We start from the raw sequence: 17,410 nt of genomic DNA, 5'->3' as shown, positions 1-17,410 counted from the left end.
CCAAATTAGGGGGAAGGGAGTGAAGAATAGTTTTGGCAGGATTGTTTAGTCTATAATACAATTATTTTATTACAAATATTTTATTGCAGCTTTAAAGACAGATTCTTAATGAAAAAATATACACTTGTAATTCAGCTTTTCTGAAGATATATGAACAGGATTCTCATTCCTGGATTCGGTTGAGACCAGCAGATCTCCCTCAATTCTAAAATAATTTTGATTCCTGAGGGCACTGGCTTTGGGTATAGTGCAAGCCAAGCCCTGCATTGACCATCAAATCTCCTTTCTCTGCTGGGTGTAAATAATGTCCTCTAAATGATCTACTCAGTCCCTTCATTTGCACAGGAAGTGAAGCTCCCTAGGATGATAAACCAATATGAAATGATTAACCATAACCAAAAATATGCCCTCCCCCCCAAAAATAGAATCAACGCATAAACATTAAAGAAGATACCTCCCCATAGAGTTTGGGAATTATGTGGTGAATGAAAGTTATGTCAGAATGATGCTTTTTTCAACAGACAGCCCCTTTCTTGATGGCCAATCAAGAAGGAACTTTCTGGAATTAGAGGGCAGTATTTATTACACCCAGCGGGGGATGGCATGCAATGGCCACTAGAGGGCTTGGCTCACTATACCTCACAACTTTATTTATTTATATGTATTTCCATAGTACCTAAGAGCCCTAGTTAAGGACCAGGACCTATTATGCTAGACACTGTACAAACACAGAACCACAAGACAGAACCTGCCCCAAAGAACTTACAATTTAAGAACAAGACGGGATGGATAAAGACAAATGAGGAGTACAAGGAAACAACGAGACAGTATTGGTCAGCATAATCAGCATGGTCTTAGCACACCTCTGTCCTCAGTGGTAAAAATTCTTTGAGGGCTGAGGGAGTTCCATCAGTTTCTTGTTAAGAGTGAGAATCCTGTCAGGATGGTGTCTTTAGAAAAATTGAATTATTCAGTATAGTAACCCCTCACTTAATGTCGTCCCGGCTAACGTTGTTTCATTGCTGATCAATTAGAGAACATGCTTGTTTAAAGTTGTGCAATGCTCCCATATAACGTTGTTTGGCAGCCACCTGCTTTGTCCACTGCTTGCAGAAAAAGCAGCCCATTGGAGCTAGCTGGTGGGGGCTTGGAACTAGGGTGGACCATCAGCTCCCCGCTCCCCTAAGTTCCCTGTGAGGCAGCCACCCAGCAGGCTATCAATTGCCAGGCAGTTCAGCTGTCCCTCCCCCCACTGCCGTGTGCTGCTCCTGCCCTCTGCCTTGGAGCTGCTCCCGGGAGCCTCTTGCTTGCTGTGCAGAGGGGTGCTAATGTCAGGGTGTTCCCCTGCCCCCCCTTCCTTTACCCCATCTTCACTGAGCAGAGGGAGACACATGACAGGGCTCAGGACAGAGGGAGCTTGCTGGCAGCAGCTGCTGTCTCAACTTGCTGATCTACTTAAAAAGGCAGTGTACTTAGAGTGGGGTCAGCGAACTTAAAGGGGCAATGTGCAACACACACACACAGTGTGTGTATCTCCCCTCCCTCCATTCGTGCTGCCTTGTAGAGTATGAGGCTACATTAACAACAATGGGTTAATGCTTGAGGGCTCAGCCGAGTGCTAGTTCATCATTTAGCAGTAAAGCATTCCCTGGGAAATATCCCACCCTCTTCCACCCTCTGACTTCACCACCTCAACCAAGCTTCACAATCATCATTGCTGTGTACAGTATTAAATTGTTTAAAACTTATATTGTGTGTGTGTATATATATAATATATTTTTTTTAATTGTCTTTTGTCTGGCGAAATTTTTTTTCCTGGAATCTAACCCCACCCCACTCCATCCCGGATTCGCTTAACATCGTTTTGCTTAAAGTAGCATTTTTGGGAACGTAACTACAGTGTTAAGCAAGAAGTTACTGTATAGCATGTTTACAGTGCAGTTATGCCAGTTTTTCATTTAACTGTTTTATTTTGTTGTAACATTACGTGGTATACTTCGTTTATTTTCTGTTGCAGACAGACTTAGAAATGGTCACTGAAGACCTTGCTCAGAAAGTAAACAGGCCTTATCTTCGTACGCCTCGTCATAAAATAATCCGTGCAGCATGTCTTGTGCAGCAGAAGAGGCAAGAGTTTCTGGCCTCTGTGGCCCGGGGAGTTGCCCCTGCAGACTCACCAGAAGCTCCAAGGCGCAGGTAATTTAGGCATAAAAAGCATGTGCAAACCAAAAAAGTTCAGGTTACAGCCACCAAGCTCTGTAAACCCACCCCTCAAACTAGTGCTTGCTTTGACATACACCTCAAGGCAAAATAGAGCTGACAGAATTTTGTAGTTGTAGGTCACTGGCTCAACAAACACTTCCTTCATTTGATTTGTGTGAAATTACACCCTTTCACTTTAAACTTCAGCATGTGAAACTCCGTTAAACTGCCAAGTGTCTCTCACTTTCATTTTGGAACTGAAAATGAGGAATCTTGGCTGACTTTTAAATTTGTAATGAAATCCAAAACCAGGCAGGATTTTTACCAGTGTGTTTTTTTTTTTCTTTTTTTTTTTTTTTTTGGGCCGGGGGGCGGGGGTGGTTTGCCAACTCTTTCCACACAGGTGCAGTTGCAATATTAGCATGGGAGATAGAGCCCATGCTTTGGTAGAAATCCACCCCTGGAGTTTAGGAAGTTGCAGAGGCTGACTAGATCTGTGTGGGGAAGTCATTGATTTCCTCCTCTAGCTAGAAAGCCAAATAATCTCATTCACAGTTCCTATATTTTTGATTAGATTGGCATTTTCATTTCACTCTTATGGCACCTTGTGGATGCCAACTCAAATTGCTGTATACACTTCCATTGCAGTCTGGTCATCTGACAAGTGAAAGGTGTTAAACTGAAGACAGCTTGTTAATAGAATAAAGATCTTAATAGAGTAATGTGATTGATGGAACTGATTCAGAGAAGCAATATTTTTGCTACTCGGTGTTCTGTTTAGATTACATTTTAATTGTTTGAAGTTACTCGTAGGTTTGGTGTGTGTATACTATTTTATCCCCACATTTCTCTTCCTTTTCTTCTAGTGAAAGGATGTAGACCTAAAAATCATTCTCTTTTAGTTTTTTCTGTTTTTTTTTTAAATTACATTAAGATATGCCAAGTTGTGAATTACAAGAATAGTTAATAATAAGTATAATTATAACATATATGAACCCACTCAATTGTTCTACCCTCCAAGCCATTGTGACAGTGAAGCATAATTTGGGTGTAATGATTCTTTCCCAGTTTAGTCAGTGTACTAGATACGAATTTTTATAGTATAATTCACACCCAGTTTTTTGATCTCTTAATAGCTAGCTGAGTGCTTGTGGCCTCATTTCACATCCTGTACTTCAAAATAGCCACTTAAATACTTGGCACTCACCAAACACTATTTAAATAACTGCTGAGAATAATTTTCAAAATCTAGAATTTTAAATAATTTACTTATCCAATCTTCTGAAACATTTTTATAAATGTATGTGTTAACCAGATGAGGAGTTCACCTCAAGGTGGTTTACAGTTGTAGACAGTTGTTCATACTTTATTCTGCTAATAAATTACATGATGTATCTAATTTAATTTATAGCTTTGCTGGTGGAACATGGGATTGGGAATATTTAGGATTTGCATCCCCTGAGGTAAACTATTTCTTTTTTTACATTTTTAATGTCACTCTGCATATTATAGGAACCAGGGTGTAATTCTGTTTTGCATGGAGAGATTCCAGATTTTGTTTCATATTGTACTGAGGTTTGCAAGGTTGGGTTTAAGCTTTCCATTTTCTTTGCTTCACAATAGAAGGAAATATATGCATGGGTAATTGGGCAGTACCTAAACAATGAGTCTTATGAAAAGACAGCTCTTAAGGATGGCATCAGACCAACTCTTTTGCATTGTATTTTTTCCAATCTCAGAGCAAGGCAATAATCTACGAACAAAACATGCCTGCATTTGGGGCAAGATTTTTATAGTAAATATTCAAAAATCTGTATAATTAAAAATATACTTTTGAATGCAATACCAGTCCAACAGAATTTGACAGAGAACCTAAATGAAGTGGCACACTATCTTCCATTCTTTACTGATTTAACAATTCAACAAAAAATTAAAGATTTAAAATTAAATGTTCTGTTTAAATTTTAAACAAATATTATTCTGAATGTAAAAGTAGTATTAAAGAGGAAGGAAACTAGATAATTTCTGATATAATTAGGGCTGTCAAGCAATTAAAAAAATTGATTGCAGTTAATTGTGCGATTAATCGCACTGCTAAAGAATGATAGAATACCATTTATTTAAATATTTTTGGATGTTTTCTACATTTTCAAACATATTGATTTGAATTACCACAGAATACAAAGTGTACAGTGCTCACTTTATATTATTATTTTTGATGACAAATATTTGCACAGTAAAAAACAAAATAAATAGTTTTTTTCAGTTCACCTAATACAAATAATGTAGTGCAATCTCTTTATCATGAAAGTTGAACTTACAAATGTAGAATTATGTACAAAAAAATAACTGCACTCAAAAATAAAACAATGTAAAATTTTAGAGCCTGCATGTCCACTCCATCCTACTTCTTGTTCAGCCAATCGCTCAGACAAACAAGTTTGTTTACATTTGCAGGAGATAATGCTGCCTGCTTCTTGTTTACAGTTTAACCTGAAAGTGACAACAGGTGTTTGCATGGCACAGTGGTAGCCGTCATCGCAAGATATATTTACGTGCCAGATGCTCTAAAGATTCATATGTCCCTTCATGCTTCAACCACCCTTCCAGAGGACACACGTCCATGCTGATGACAGGTTCTGCTCAATAACAATCCAAAGCAGTGTGGAAAGATGCATATTCATTTTCATCATCTGAGTCAGATGCCACCAGCAGAAGGTTGATTTTCTTTTTTGGTGGTTCGGGTTCTGTAGTTTCCGCATAGGAATGTTGCTCTTTTAGGACTTCTGAAAGCATGCTCCACGCTTCATCCCTCTCAAATTTTGGAAAGCACTTCAGATTCTTAAATCTTTGGTCAAGTGCTGTAGCTATCTTTAGAAATCTCACATTGGTACCTTCTTTGCGTTTTGTCAAATCTGAAGTGAACATGTTCTTAAAATGAACAACATCTGTTGGGTCATCATCTGAGACTGCTAGAACATGAAATATATGGCAGAATGCGGGTAAAACAGAGCAGGAGACATACAGTTCTCCCCCAAGGAGTGCAGTCACAAATTTAATTAACACATTTTTTTTAAACGAGCGTCGTCAGCATAGAAACATGTCCTATGGAATGGTGGCCGAAGCATGAAGGGGCATACAAATGTTTAGCTTATCTGGCACGTAAATTCCTTGCAATGCCAGCTACAAAAGTGCCATTTAAATGCCTGTTCTCACTTTCAGGTGACATTGTAAATAAGAAGCAGGCAGCAGTATCTCCTGTAAATGTAAACAAACTTGTTTGTCTTAGCGATTGGCTGAACAAGAAGTAGGACTGAGTGGACTTGTAGGCTCTAAAGTTTTACATTGTTTTGGTTTTTTCAGTGCAGTTATGTAACAAAAAAAGATCTACATTTGTAAGTTGCACTTTCATTGTAAAGATATTGCATTATGGTACTTGTATGAGGTGAATTGAAAAACACTATTTCTTTGTTTATCATTTTTATAGTGCAAATATTTGTAATAAAAAATAATAAATATAAAGTGAGTACTGCACACTTTGTATTCTGTGTTGTAATTGAAATCAATATATTTAAAAATGTAGAAAAGCATCCAAAAATATTTAATGAATTTCAATTGGTATTCTATTGTTTAACAGTGCGATTAAAAGTGCAATTAATAGTGATTAATTTTTTTAATCGCGATTAATATTTTTGAGTTAATTGCATGGGTTAACTACAATTAATTGACAGCCCTAGATACAATATTATGTTAGTCGTGTCACAAATAAGATCACTTTTTCTGCAGGATGGACTACTGCTGACAGGATTAGAAAAAGCAAAATACAATTTTTTAAAACAATATTTTACCATTTATACATGGTGGAAGAACATTTATGTGATTGTCAAACTGCACTGCATATAATATGTGCATTTTCCTTTCAAGTTTTCCTTTCTCTCCCTAACTTGAATTAAATATTTCGGGGGGTTTAAATCAAACCGTGAGGTTAAAGGAGAAATCTCACTTCTTCATTTTTCTTATGAGCCAGTCACTTTCAGACACACTGGAAAAATACCAGGTCTTATAAAACTCCATTTTCTATATATTTCCTTTCCTATTGTTGCTGGTTAGCAATATGCTGTCAGAAAAAAACAGCTTGCTTCTTATAGTGTAATCAGCTTGTTTCTCCTGTCCAATTGCTTCAGTTCTTCCTTTGTTCCTAAATAATTCAGTGTTTTGTGAGACTGAACTATATCTGTGATGTTACAACAGCCCAGGAGGAACAGGGTAGGAGAAAAGGCAGACTAGAAAAGGGGAAAACTTCTGTTAAACAATAAGTAACATGGCAGTCATGTTTAGATGACAGTTGATTAGCCGTTATAATTTGCCCAAATATGACACCGTCTGATTTCAATTGGATCCTTTGTACCTCAGCTGCCAAAGATACTTGCAACCACCTGAGCTAAAGGAATTCTGTAGCTAAAATAATTGTCCTTTTTGTATTTTCCATTAAATTCACTAGACAAACTTTTTAGCACAATTATGTATTTTGACTGATACCAAAGTAAAATATTTGCGTATACCAGATCTTGTTACCACAAAATTCTACCCAGAATAGAGAAAATTTGAATGTTTTCAGTAAAAAGCACTATATTTAGGCCAGTATATGAAAATTCTACTTTTCAGTGCAATAAAATTAAAATCTATATTGCTAAAATATATAACATCTTTCTAAGTAATCAGAAACAAAATTATATCTCTATGAGTGGAGATATCTGTCTGAAGCACAAATATATTAAAGAAACAACAATTATTAAAAAGGCCATAAGTGAAATCTGTGACCTTATTGCAAACATAGAGAAAATTATATTTTATGTAATATCTGCAATGACTTTCAAATCTTAATACTTTATGGACTCATTTCTGATCATTCTCAATCCCCATGGTGGGTGTGTGTATATTTATAAATTAATATGGATCTCTTTACTTAAGGAACAGGTGTATATGGTGTAAAGAATACTAAGTCAATTGTTAGGCATCAAGATCTGGAAATTAAGGTCCTGATGCTGCACTTGAATCAGTGGAACTTCACACAGGAGCAAGTGTCTGCTAGCATTGATCCTATTGTGGTGAAAGTGCTTACAGCTTGTATTTGTTGTTAATGTGTAAGCACCTGGGATGAAACTCTCCATAGAAAGAACTGAAGAGGCCATGAAGTAACTGTCCGGACTGTTGGTCCTTTCTAAGTTTCTTTTATGTTGCAGAGCAGCTGTACAAAAGGAGGCTTAATGGTTAGGCTACCTTTTCCAGGCCACACAGTACAAGAGAAGCTTTGGAGTAGGAGTTTCCCAGGTGTAAAGTGCAGGGGCTGACGGAGAAACTAAGTTTAGTATGTGTTTAACTAGTTAGATTTGTTTGAAATTGGTGTGAATCCTAGAGAAAGACAGAAGTTGGAGACAGCTGCTTCTTGGGGCAGACTATGGTGCCTTACCTGCAGTTTCTGATAAAGGGAATTAACACCTAAGTGCAGTTTTTTGCCACCTCTGTTCAAGTAAAATAAGATTTGTGTACATTTTGTAAATAAACAAATCACACTAAGAAACATTTGCAGTCCCTACTCTGATGCCCACACCCACCCTGACTTGTCAAAAGTGTTAAATAAGTAGGTACGATGGCATGCCTCTTTTTATCACTATGCAGTGGATGAAATCTAACCCCAGTTAGAACATAAGAACGGCCATACTGGGTCAGACCAAAGGTCCATCTAACCCAGTATCCTGTCTTCTGACAGTGCCCAATACCAGGTGCCCCAGAGGGGATGAACAGAACAGGTAGTCATCGAGTGATCCATTCCCTGTCGCTCATTCCCAGCTTCTGGCAAACAGAGGCTAGGGACACAGACCAGCCACTTTGTACCACAGATTTGTGTTAGCCCTGCAAATGTAGGCCGCAAGTCAGTAAAGCACTTTAAGCACGTGCATAACTTGACAATTCCTTGAAAACAGGCACAAATTTAAGTGTTTTGCTGGGTATGGGGCCTTAGAAGGTAGCTCCTTAATGTCTAATGTTAAACAAAAAAGAGAGAAGGCTCATATTTAATCAGTTGTATGTCTAAAAATAATTAAAATTTGGTATTAAAACTTGTGAACAAAATTAACAGAACTTGGAATTATTAAAAAAAATGGAGATTGCAAGTATTCAGATATCTGCAACTAGCAGGCTTTGCTCGTTAATAATTTTGTTCATTTAGGATTACCTGCTGTCTTTTTTTTTTCTTTTTCTTTTTTTTAATTTCTTGCATGACAATCTGCGATTTATTTTCTAGGAACAGGTGATTTTATAATAAATGTATAAAATCACACATTTTTCTTAATAGAAAATGTACTGTTGGTTATGGGAGAAAAAATATTGCATGTTCCCCTGTATTTTGTAACCTTTGATTTATGCAGGAATATGCTGAATTTCAGTATCGGAGGAGGCATAGACAGCGTCGACGTGGAGACATACACAGTCTGCTCAGTAATACTCCAGACCCCGAAGACCCTAGTGAGAGCACATTAGGTATGTTTTTTGTTTGGCGTAAAAAAGAAAAAAGAAATGTATCTCAAATTGTTAGTAGAATCCACTATGATCCTTAGTTTATAGATAGATTAAAAAAAGATTATGGTCTCAGTGCTGCACTTGCTTAATTTTACTTCAGTGTGACTACTCCTGTACAAAAAGAAAAGGAGGACTTGTGGCACCTTAGAGACTAACAAATTTGTTAGTCTCTAAGGTGCCACAAGTCCTCCTTTTCTTTTTGCAGATACAGACTAACACGGCTGCTACTCTATTCCTGTACAGTTGAACATACCCATGAATATTTGCAGGACCCTGGCCTTAGACCATCCACCCTTACTTAGAGCAAACTTATTTTTCTGTCTCTGAAGACATTTTCAGCAGTAAATACATCACGTAAGATTCTCATCCCCATACCAAGCTCCTTTATGCCTGATAAAAGGGCCAGAGTGACATAGAAGGGTTCTAAAACCCCTGTATCCACCTAATAGAACATAATATAAATTCACTGGTTTTTGTCCAATGAGATATGCAGGAGAAGCATGGAGGGACAAAATCAAAGTGTGGATTAAAATAATTCCAAGACTGCAGTTTAAAATAACTGATGCAAAATTGCCACCCATTTTGGCTTTTTACAAGATAATTTGTTTTTATGCCATCAAGTTAGTTGTGATTAAGGGACAACCTGTTGGGATCTCACTTTTATTTCATTCTAAATTTTCAAGTTAAAATGGTAAATCCTATTACCATAATTCAAAAGATTGATATTTCCCTCTACTGTGGAATGAGTTTTTTCTGACAACACTTATTTCATTTTTAGAATTTTTTTTTAAGAACAGGAATGTCACTTGGATTCACAGGGGAAGCAATAGCAACATTACTCTTAGAAATGCTGACACATCACAGTAAAAAGAAATGTGAGCAAAATTCTCAGTTTGCAGCTGAGCTACAGTGTGCACATGTATATCTGTGACCTGCATATTTTGGCCCCTGTCTTAAATTAGAACAGCTTCATGGCTGCTCTAAATTACACTCAATTGCCACAATGTGGTAGGGGCCACTCTGCAGCTAAGACTAGAGGAAGAGAACTGCTAACATGGATTTTGGCAAATAGGAAGGAGGCAGACAAGCACAAAGGGCCAAATCCAGGTCCCTGCATTAGGGGCTGAGAGGGAGTGACTAAGAGCATTCTGGCAAATCTACAGCATCCAGGGAACTCTGTTATGCCAAGGGTATTTCCCAGAGGCACTTTCCACAAGGGAAAGCGTAAAGAGGCCAAATCATGATGGAGAGTCTGGTCCCATATTTAGAAGGAAAATCTCGTTTTCAAGCAAATGTGAGGAGGGGAAGAAAGATTTGTTTTTTTACCAAAGTGTTCCATAATGCACAAGTGGGTTTTAGAAGCCCTTCTGCCACCTTATCCATTGACTTGTATTATTGACCATGAGTCCCATTCCCATAAAGAGAGGAAGAATGCAATTAAAGGAGCAGACACGCACAAAGGGGTAAAATCAATCCCATCCTGTGCAGCCATGGAGACTCCCAAAGCAATGTAACTGGTACTGTTCCACTGTACATGAGTTGGGACTGGATGGGGGGGGAGGTTAGTGTGCTGTGCACGGAGCAAGGCCAGAAGAACCATTTGTAACAAGGCTCCTCTTGTCTCCTCCACCCCCCCCCCTCCAAATCCAGCAGGGATTTGTTGGTGCCATGGGAGCAGCTGTGCAAGCATCCTAAGGAGGGGATGGGGAAGCAGTCCTTTCCTCTAGCGAACAGCCAGTTGTAGGGGCTGTGCTCTATATTACAGGATTTGGGCCAAAATGAGGAAGAGAGCAAGATCATACACTTGAAGCCAAATTAATAAGAAGCAGGAGGTTCTGCCAATAAAAATGGGGATTAAAAATGGAGAGAGGTTTCGTGTTCATACTTAAATGTTTTTGTTTAAATTATTTTAACAGATACTCAGGAGGGTGGTAGCAGTAGAAGACACGGTACCTCCATGGTGAGTTCAGCTTCTATGAGTATTCTGCACAGCTCTTCACTTCATGACTATACCCCTGTCAGTCGCTCTGAAAACCAGGATTCTCTTCAGGTATCTTCCCTAGTCTCCTGTCCATTTGCTTTGCTTTCCTTCCTATATTTTTCTTCATCATATTTTCCTGCATCCTACATTTGTTACATGACTATTTATGGTGGTGAGAGGTGTGGAATTTAGCATAAGAAAATATGAATTTACAAAGTATTGTTAAGCTACCGTAAATGTATCATCATCATCAAGGATAAATCAACTTTTAGAATTGATTTAAAAACTTTACTGGAATACATTTTTCAGACATTTTAAACAAAATGCAACAATATACATTAATTTTGAATCCAAAACTTGATAAAAGCAAAAATTATTTAATTTTGAAACTGATCTTGTATATCTCCATAGGCTCTTAGTTCTTTGGATGAAGATGACCCAAACATCCTGCTTGCTATTCAGTTATCATTGCAAGAATCTGGCCTGGCTATTGATGAAGAAACTAGAGACTTCCTTAATAATGAGGCATCATTAGGAGCAATAGGTACATCTTTGCCTACAAGGTTGGACTCAGTTCCTGTAAATATAGATAACCCTAGGGCGGCTTTGAGCAGCTCTGAGTTGTTAGAACTTGGTGATAGTTTGATGAGACTAGGGGCAGGCAATGATCCATTTTCAGCTGATCGCCTTAGTTCACACCCTTTCAGTGATACAAGAAGTGGATTATACTCAGCATCTAGTGATGCTGATTCAAGTAGCCAGGACCCCAATATTAATGAAAATCTGCTCGGAAATATCATGGCCTGGTTCCATGACATGAACCCTCAAAGTATCGCACTAATTCCTTCAGCAAGTACAGAAACTGATGAGGATTCACAGCAACATAGTATCGATGATGGGTCAGGAGGACAACCAAATCTTTTAGAGGTAGGACTGGAGCCTCAGGAAGAGCATGCACTTTTTGAGGATGCCCTCAGAAATGAAGGCAGAGGAACCCAAACAGAAGTGAGTATTTCTGAAGAAAACATCATTCCAGGGGAAAGAGTGCCACAAAGTGGTGACTGTACTGGGGAAGCTATTAGCAGTGTGGATACTTCAGAAGATGTTTCAAGTCAAACTCCTCCGACCTCAAATGAATGGATTGAGCATGTACATTTGGTATGAACACAAACTAGTTTTTGATCTTAAATGGATGGCTGTTACAGATGGTACAGTATGTGGAGTAAGCATTATGGGGACTTTGATCCACATACGTACAGCTCAGTTGTAAACCACTGACATAATGATGGAATACATAGGCGTTCCCTTGAATTGAAGTTCTTTAGACTAATAATATGAACCTTTCAAGGAATATCCTTTGCATTTAATTAGGTAGTGTTTGCCTTTTTTGCTCTGAAGGAAGAGGAATAAGTAAGTTGTACTCCACATTCCTAATACATTGCACCATCTGTTTAGCCTTACGTTGGTAATCCTTAATTTGAAAGTATGGATTAAAGGCTTACACTGATTATTTTTGTTATTTAGCCTCAAATAGTTTTTTCCATTTTTAGAACTCAATCTTTCAGCAAAATAATAACATTTAGCAGTTCATTTACATTTTGTTTTTGCTTTTCCATAACTTTTTCCTTATTTATCTTTCATTTTTTTACTAGCAGAGTGAATTGAGGTATTTTATGCTTCTCTTTAGTGCTGCTCCAGGAACAAGAAAATGGATATTCTTTTAATATTAAAATTAAAGTTTTTTTTCATGTCTATTTACAGTCCAAATGTGCCAAACTGTGAATAGCTAACTTTCACCCAATACAACAGGTGTACAGCGTGCCTGTATCAAAGTAATCCCATGATTCTTAGCAGTGAACCACTGGGTAGCATTTCTTCTCTAAATTAAATGGCATTTATTGCCATGGTGACTGCATTTAATTAAATGTAGCCTGTACCTTAAGTTAATTAAACCTCATGCTGCTGTTAAACAGTTGTTTTAAATATTAAAATACAGTTTATTAGCAACAGCTATGCTGTATTTGAGACACTTTAATGGAAGTGCAATCATAGTTCTTTTTCATAATTTTACAATGCATTTTATGCACTAATGGTGCAATTAATTTTAATGGTAACATTTTATAAAATATAGAAATATGAAATTTTCATATTATTGCTTGTCCCACAATTATTAAAGTTCAATAATGCATTCTGTGCAACATGTTACCGTGCCTTTGCCGTAACCCAAATGGATAGTTGCCACAGTTAAATAAGTAATTCAGATTCAGTGTCTGTTCTGGAGTAACTATGCTATTAATTGAAAAGACCTCCATAAAACCACCCATGGCCTTGCCTTTACAGTAAACAATGACTAAACGTTCAGTCAGTGTTTTTGCATAAGTAACAAACACTGCTAGATATTTGTTCAATTGCACAATATTCACTTGCTGTGTGATTACTGTTTAGTAGAAAAACTAAACAAAAAAGACCCTTTCTGGTTGTTGTACTGTGAAGAAAATATTGGTTTTAGATATGCTTAAAAGCATCAAAATTACAGTTAGTGGTAAGTGAGATACAGTGGTACAGTATGTAATTACAACTAGAGTAAATTGTTGAAAGTGCTGTTTTACTTGCATATAGTCAAAACCTGTCATAATATAAGGAAAATCAATACACAACACTCCATTGTAAGATTTGCTTGACTGTTAGGAGATTTGTTGTTATAAAAGTTTTTCACTGCCAAGCGTGTATAGGCAAGTATGATGGCAAACAAAGATAGATAGATAGAGAGATTACTGTGAGTGTTTTGGTAACTTTTTCATTCAAATCCTACTTCTGGAACCTTGTAGTCAGAAGATTCATATTAGTAAGGAGTTATATATGAATATTTTATCTCCAGGTGCCACACACAAATCTTTTTCTCTTTAGCAATGTCTTTAAAGAGAATGATTTGAGGCTGTTATACTCTATAATTCCATTACATTTTCTAACTTTACCTCTAGGGGCCCCATTCTCAAAAACATTGATGTTGAACCCTTTGTCATCTTTGGAAAATACCTATTTTAAAATGTTCTATGCTATAAACTACTATAATCTAAAATAGTTCTTTAAAGACTGTCATCATGAATTGATCCAAAACTTAAAAATGTTTGACTCGCATAGCGTCCTTGAGTTGTAATTTCTGAATACAAAGATTCTCACAAAGATTGTGTATTACATTGAGATGTGTCTTGCAAAGCTACCCGTAAGATATGTAAGAGTGCTCTGTGAAGATAGTGAAGTTTGTGGGTTCTGGTTTTTCTGTACTTTGTTTAGGTTGTGCAGTATATCCACTGTTTCTGTGATACTCTATTTCGAGCATGAAAATAAGCATATTAAATTTGTATTTTCTTAGTACTTTATTTTAAAAATCACCACAGTCATTCACTTTACAGTTCAGAAATAAAGTTTGGCAAGCCTATTTTGTAAACCTATTAATTTTATAATGTAAAAAAATTACTCTAACCTTGAATTGTTGTTTGCACTTTCATAGTCTATACTTGATACATTCCCACTTTATATACAGTAGGATACTACAACGATGTAGATGTTTGGCCAAAAGAATGCTGTTAATATGTAAAATTCTTTGATTAAACATTTATTACTTAAACTATTTCCCTTCTGTCTCATTACATCTTGGACTTTATTTTAGCAAATTCCGAAGATAGATTTGATTAATTTGGTTCTTAGACTATGAATATTTCATCCTACACTGTGAATGGGCGTTGCAGACCATATACAATCAGGCATTTCTTGATGCTTTAAAAAAAAAAAAAAAGGATGACAGTATAATGTATGGTTTCAGAGTAGCAGCCATGTTAATCTGTATTTGCAAAAAGAAAAGGAGGACTTGTGGCACCTTAGAGACTAACAATTTATTTGAGCATAAGCTTTCGCATCCGATGAAGTGAGCTGTAGCTCATGAAAGCTTATGCTCAGATAAATTTGTTTGTCTCTAAGGTGCCACAAGTACTCCTTTTCTTAGTATAATGTATTTAACTGAGGTGACCATATTTTATTAGAAGTTAAATTTAAGAGGGAAAAGCCATCCAAAATGTACTTAATTTTTTGTTTAGTCATTAGGGGTCAGATTACTCAAGATCTTTCATCACACTGAGTAGTGTTGCAAACCACAACTTGTGCTACTGAAGTCCATGGAACTACTTATGGAGTAAAGATATCACAATCTGGGAACAACTCTGAACATAGGGGCATATGAAGGCAGAACACAGTAGAACCTCAGAGTTACAAACGCCTCTGGAACGGAGGTTGTTCGTAACTCTAAAATGTTTGTAACTCTGAACAAAACATTATGGTGGTTGTTTCAAAAGTTTACAACTGAACATTGACTTAATACAACTTTACTATGCAGAAGAAAAATGCTGCTTTCCTTTTTTTAATAGTTTACATTGAACACAATGCTGTACTGTATTTGCTTTTTTTTCTCTGTTGCTGCCTGATTGTGCACTTCCAGTTCCAAATGCGGTGCATGGTTGATTGGTCAATTTGTAACTCTGAGGTCCTGATGTATAAAGCGTAGATATTGTACTCTCTCTATAAGAGAAAAGCTGCAGCCGCAGTGACCCTGCTTTTTTTGTATCTGAGCTCCCAAATTCCACAACCTAAGGAACACCTCCAACCCCCAATACGGTTCCAAAAGATTAAACTTCTAGCCACACCCTTTGTGTGAGAGGTTAAATAGGAGTATACGTATTCGGTTATTACCAAGTATCTTCCTCCAACTGGTATGCGGTATCAGCTTTTATTTTGAATGTACTATAATAAACATACTTGAAGTCTTAAACTGGATACTAGAATTTGCTCTTAAAATACTGGGCCTTGGCCAGTTGGAGAAGACAGATCTGAGCTTCCCTAGCATCACAAACTGATAATAGCTGTTAAAATTAAGAAAAAATATTTCTTGAGGGTCTTTTTAAATAACAAGCATGCAGAGTTGGCAACCCATTATGGTCCAGGCTCAATGTTCTGCTTAATTAAGTCTTCTCATGATGGCCTCTTCCTCCACTCTAGGTTTCCTACTCTTGTGACCTCAGGTGGTGGTAAGGGTAGAAGACTTAGGGAACACATGATGCAGGTAGCCAGTGTTTTTTACCATGTTGTCTAGAGCTCTTATCAGGGCTAAACAGTAGTAAAAACACCAGCTATTAACCTGTCTAGACTAGGATTCCACCACTGCACTCAGGCAGTGGTGGAAAACTTTCAGCATAAAGGCCCAGATCTTCAAAGGTAGTTAGGTGCCTAATTCCCATTCCAGTCATGAAGGATCTGGGCCTAAGAGACTAGTGGAGATGCATCCCTGAGAGACATTTCACTGCCCCTGACACTTTCAGCTTCAGAATAGTGGACGGGTTATATTGAAAGAAGGGGGCAGGATCTGCTTTACTTGCTGCACATGCCATATTTCTAGCAGACTGTGATGACAGAGGAAATGCTTTAAGGCATAAAAGTGGATAAGATATGGTATACTTCAGCTCAAATTTAAGCTATTTCAAATGCTGTGCCTATGTATTCTATTAAACAATTGTCTATGAAAGTAGCAATGTATGTCTATATAACAAGACACTGTAAGAAGTTTGTTTCAGATAATATTTTGAAATTGTTTTACAGGTAGTGTTAAAATTTGTTCACAAATACTGTACATGTATTAAAGGAGGAAGTTGTCCTGCCTCTCTATTTTTTAAACAGCTGCAAACCTCCTTTCTTAGATTCTTCATATAGAATTGAGGCTACATCTCACCCTTTACATTCATGTTAAAGCTAATTGTTGGTAGGATTATGTCATTGTAAATGCATTTAGTTCCAGCTGTAAAAGTTAAGATTTACCTTTTTTTTTTTTTACTGCACTTCTACTGAGTTTTTTATATTACACCACAGCTTGAATTTTTGTAAGTGATTTTCCTTAGCCTTATTCTAAAATATTTTGCCTCACACTGTTCCTTTTCTCATTTCATGCTGAAAAGGATTTTGCATATGAAAGCCCAATGAACTGGAGTAGATAAGAAAATATTCTTCAGGATTCAGACAGTAATGGTGCTTTCCTCCCAGCATGAGTTGTGAATCTGTCACAAGATACTGCAAGATAACAGATTTCAGTTTTACATGTGTAATGTTAAAAAAAGCATAAGAATAATTCACCTGACCCAGAAACTAAGTAGTGATTTGCAAGATTTGAGTTTATGGACCCAGGTACTTTTCCACAGAGCTGATCAAGTGACTCATGGAACACTTTTTTGTGGCTCTAGCCCATATGTGTGAATTGTCTGATCAATAAAAACAAACAGTTTGAAAAGACCAGTTTTTACAAATTTCTGTTGCTGATTAGTCTGCAATTTGTGTTTACTTTGGCTGGCTGTTTCTACTCCCCACATGGAGCTTTTTAAACTAATTCTACTTGGCCAACACCAAAAGCCTCTTAATAGGTGTAGATATTTATATAAAGAGACGTGCCCCAAGCAGTCATGTACATCTCTCCTGATATGGAAGCTGTTCCATACCCCTAATCATTTTTGTTGCCTTTCTCTGTACCTTTTCCAATTCCAATATATCTTTTTGATATGGGGTGACCAGATCTGCATGCACTATTCAAGATGTGGGTGTACCATGGATTTA

The 17,410-nt window shown here is 37.1% G+C and overlaps 1 protein-coding gene across 7 annotated transcripts in view; it reads left to right on the top strand.

Moving 5' to 3' along the window:
- ANKIB1 (ankyrin repeat and IBR domain containing 1) overlaps positions 1-17,070 on the top strand; it is a 168,044-nt gene extending 150,974 nt beyond the window's left edge. For 2 of the 7 annotated variants that reach the window (XM_077808106.1, XM_077808112.1), the window contains exons 16-21: positions 2,018-2,196; positions 3,614-3,665; positions 8,631-8,742; positions 10,698-10,831; positions 11,174-11,920; positions 16,762-17,070. In XM_077808106.1, the coding sequence (XP_077664232.1) occupies positions 2,018-2,196; positions 3,614-3,665; positions 8,631-8,742; positions 10,698-10,831; positions 11,174-11,920; positions 16,762-16,800 (1,263 nt within the window). In that variant the 3' untranslated portion in view covers positions 16,801-17,070. Of the gene's footprint in view, positions 1-2,017; positions 2,197-3,613; positions 3,666-8,630; positions 8,743-10,697; positions 10,832-11,173; positions 14,394-16,761 lie in introns of those variants that run through there. The other 5 variants (XM_077808107.1, XM_077808110.1, XM_077808111.1 and 2 more) reach the window with 5 other exon arrangements.
- The last annotated feature ends 340 nt before the right edge of the window (positions 17,071-17,410 follow it).

The sequence above is a fragment of the Eretmochelys imbricata genome, chromosome 2 (genome assembly GCF_965152235.1).
Source record: "Eretmochelys imbricata isolate rEreImb1 chromosome 2, rEreImb1.hap1, whole genome shotgun sequence".
Lineage (NCBI taxonomy): Eukaryota > Metazoa > Chordata > Testudines > Cheloniidae > Eretmochelys > Eretmochelys imbricata.
Note: the sequence above shows the minus strand (reverse complement) of the source record. Positions and strands in the feature narration are given on the sequence as shown.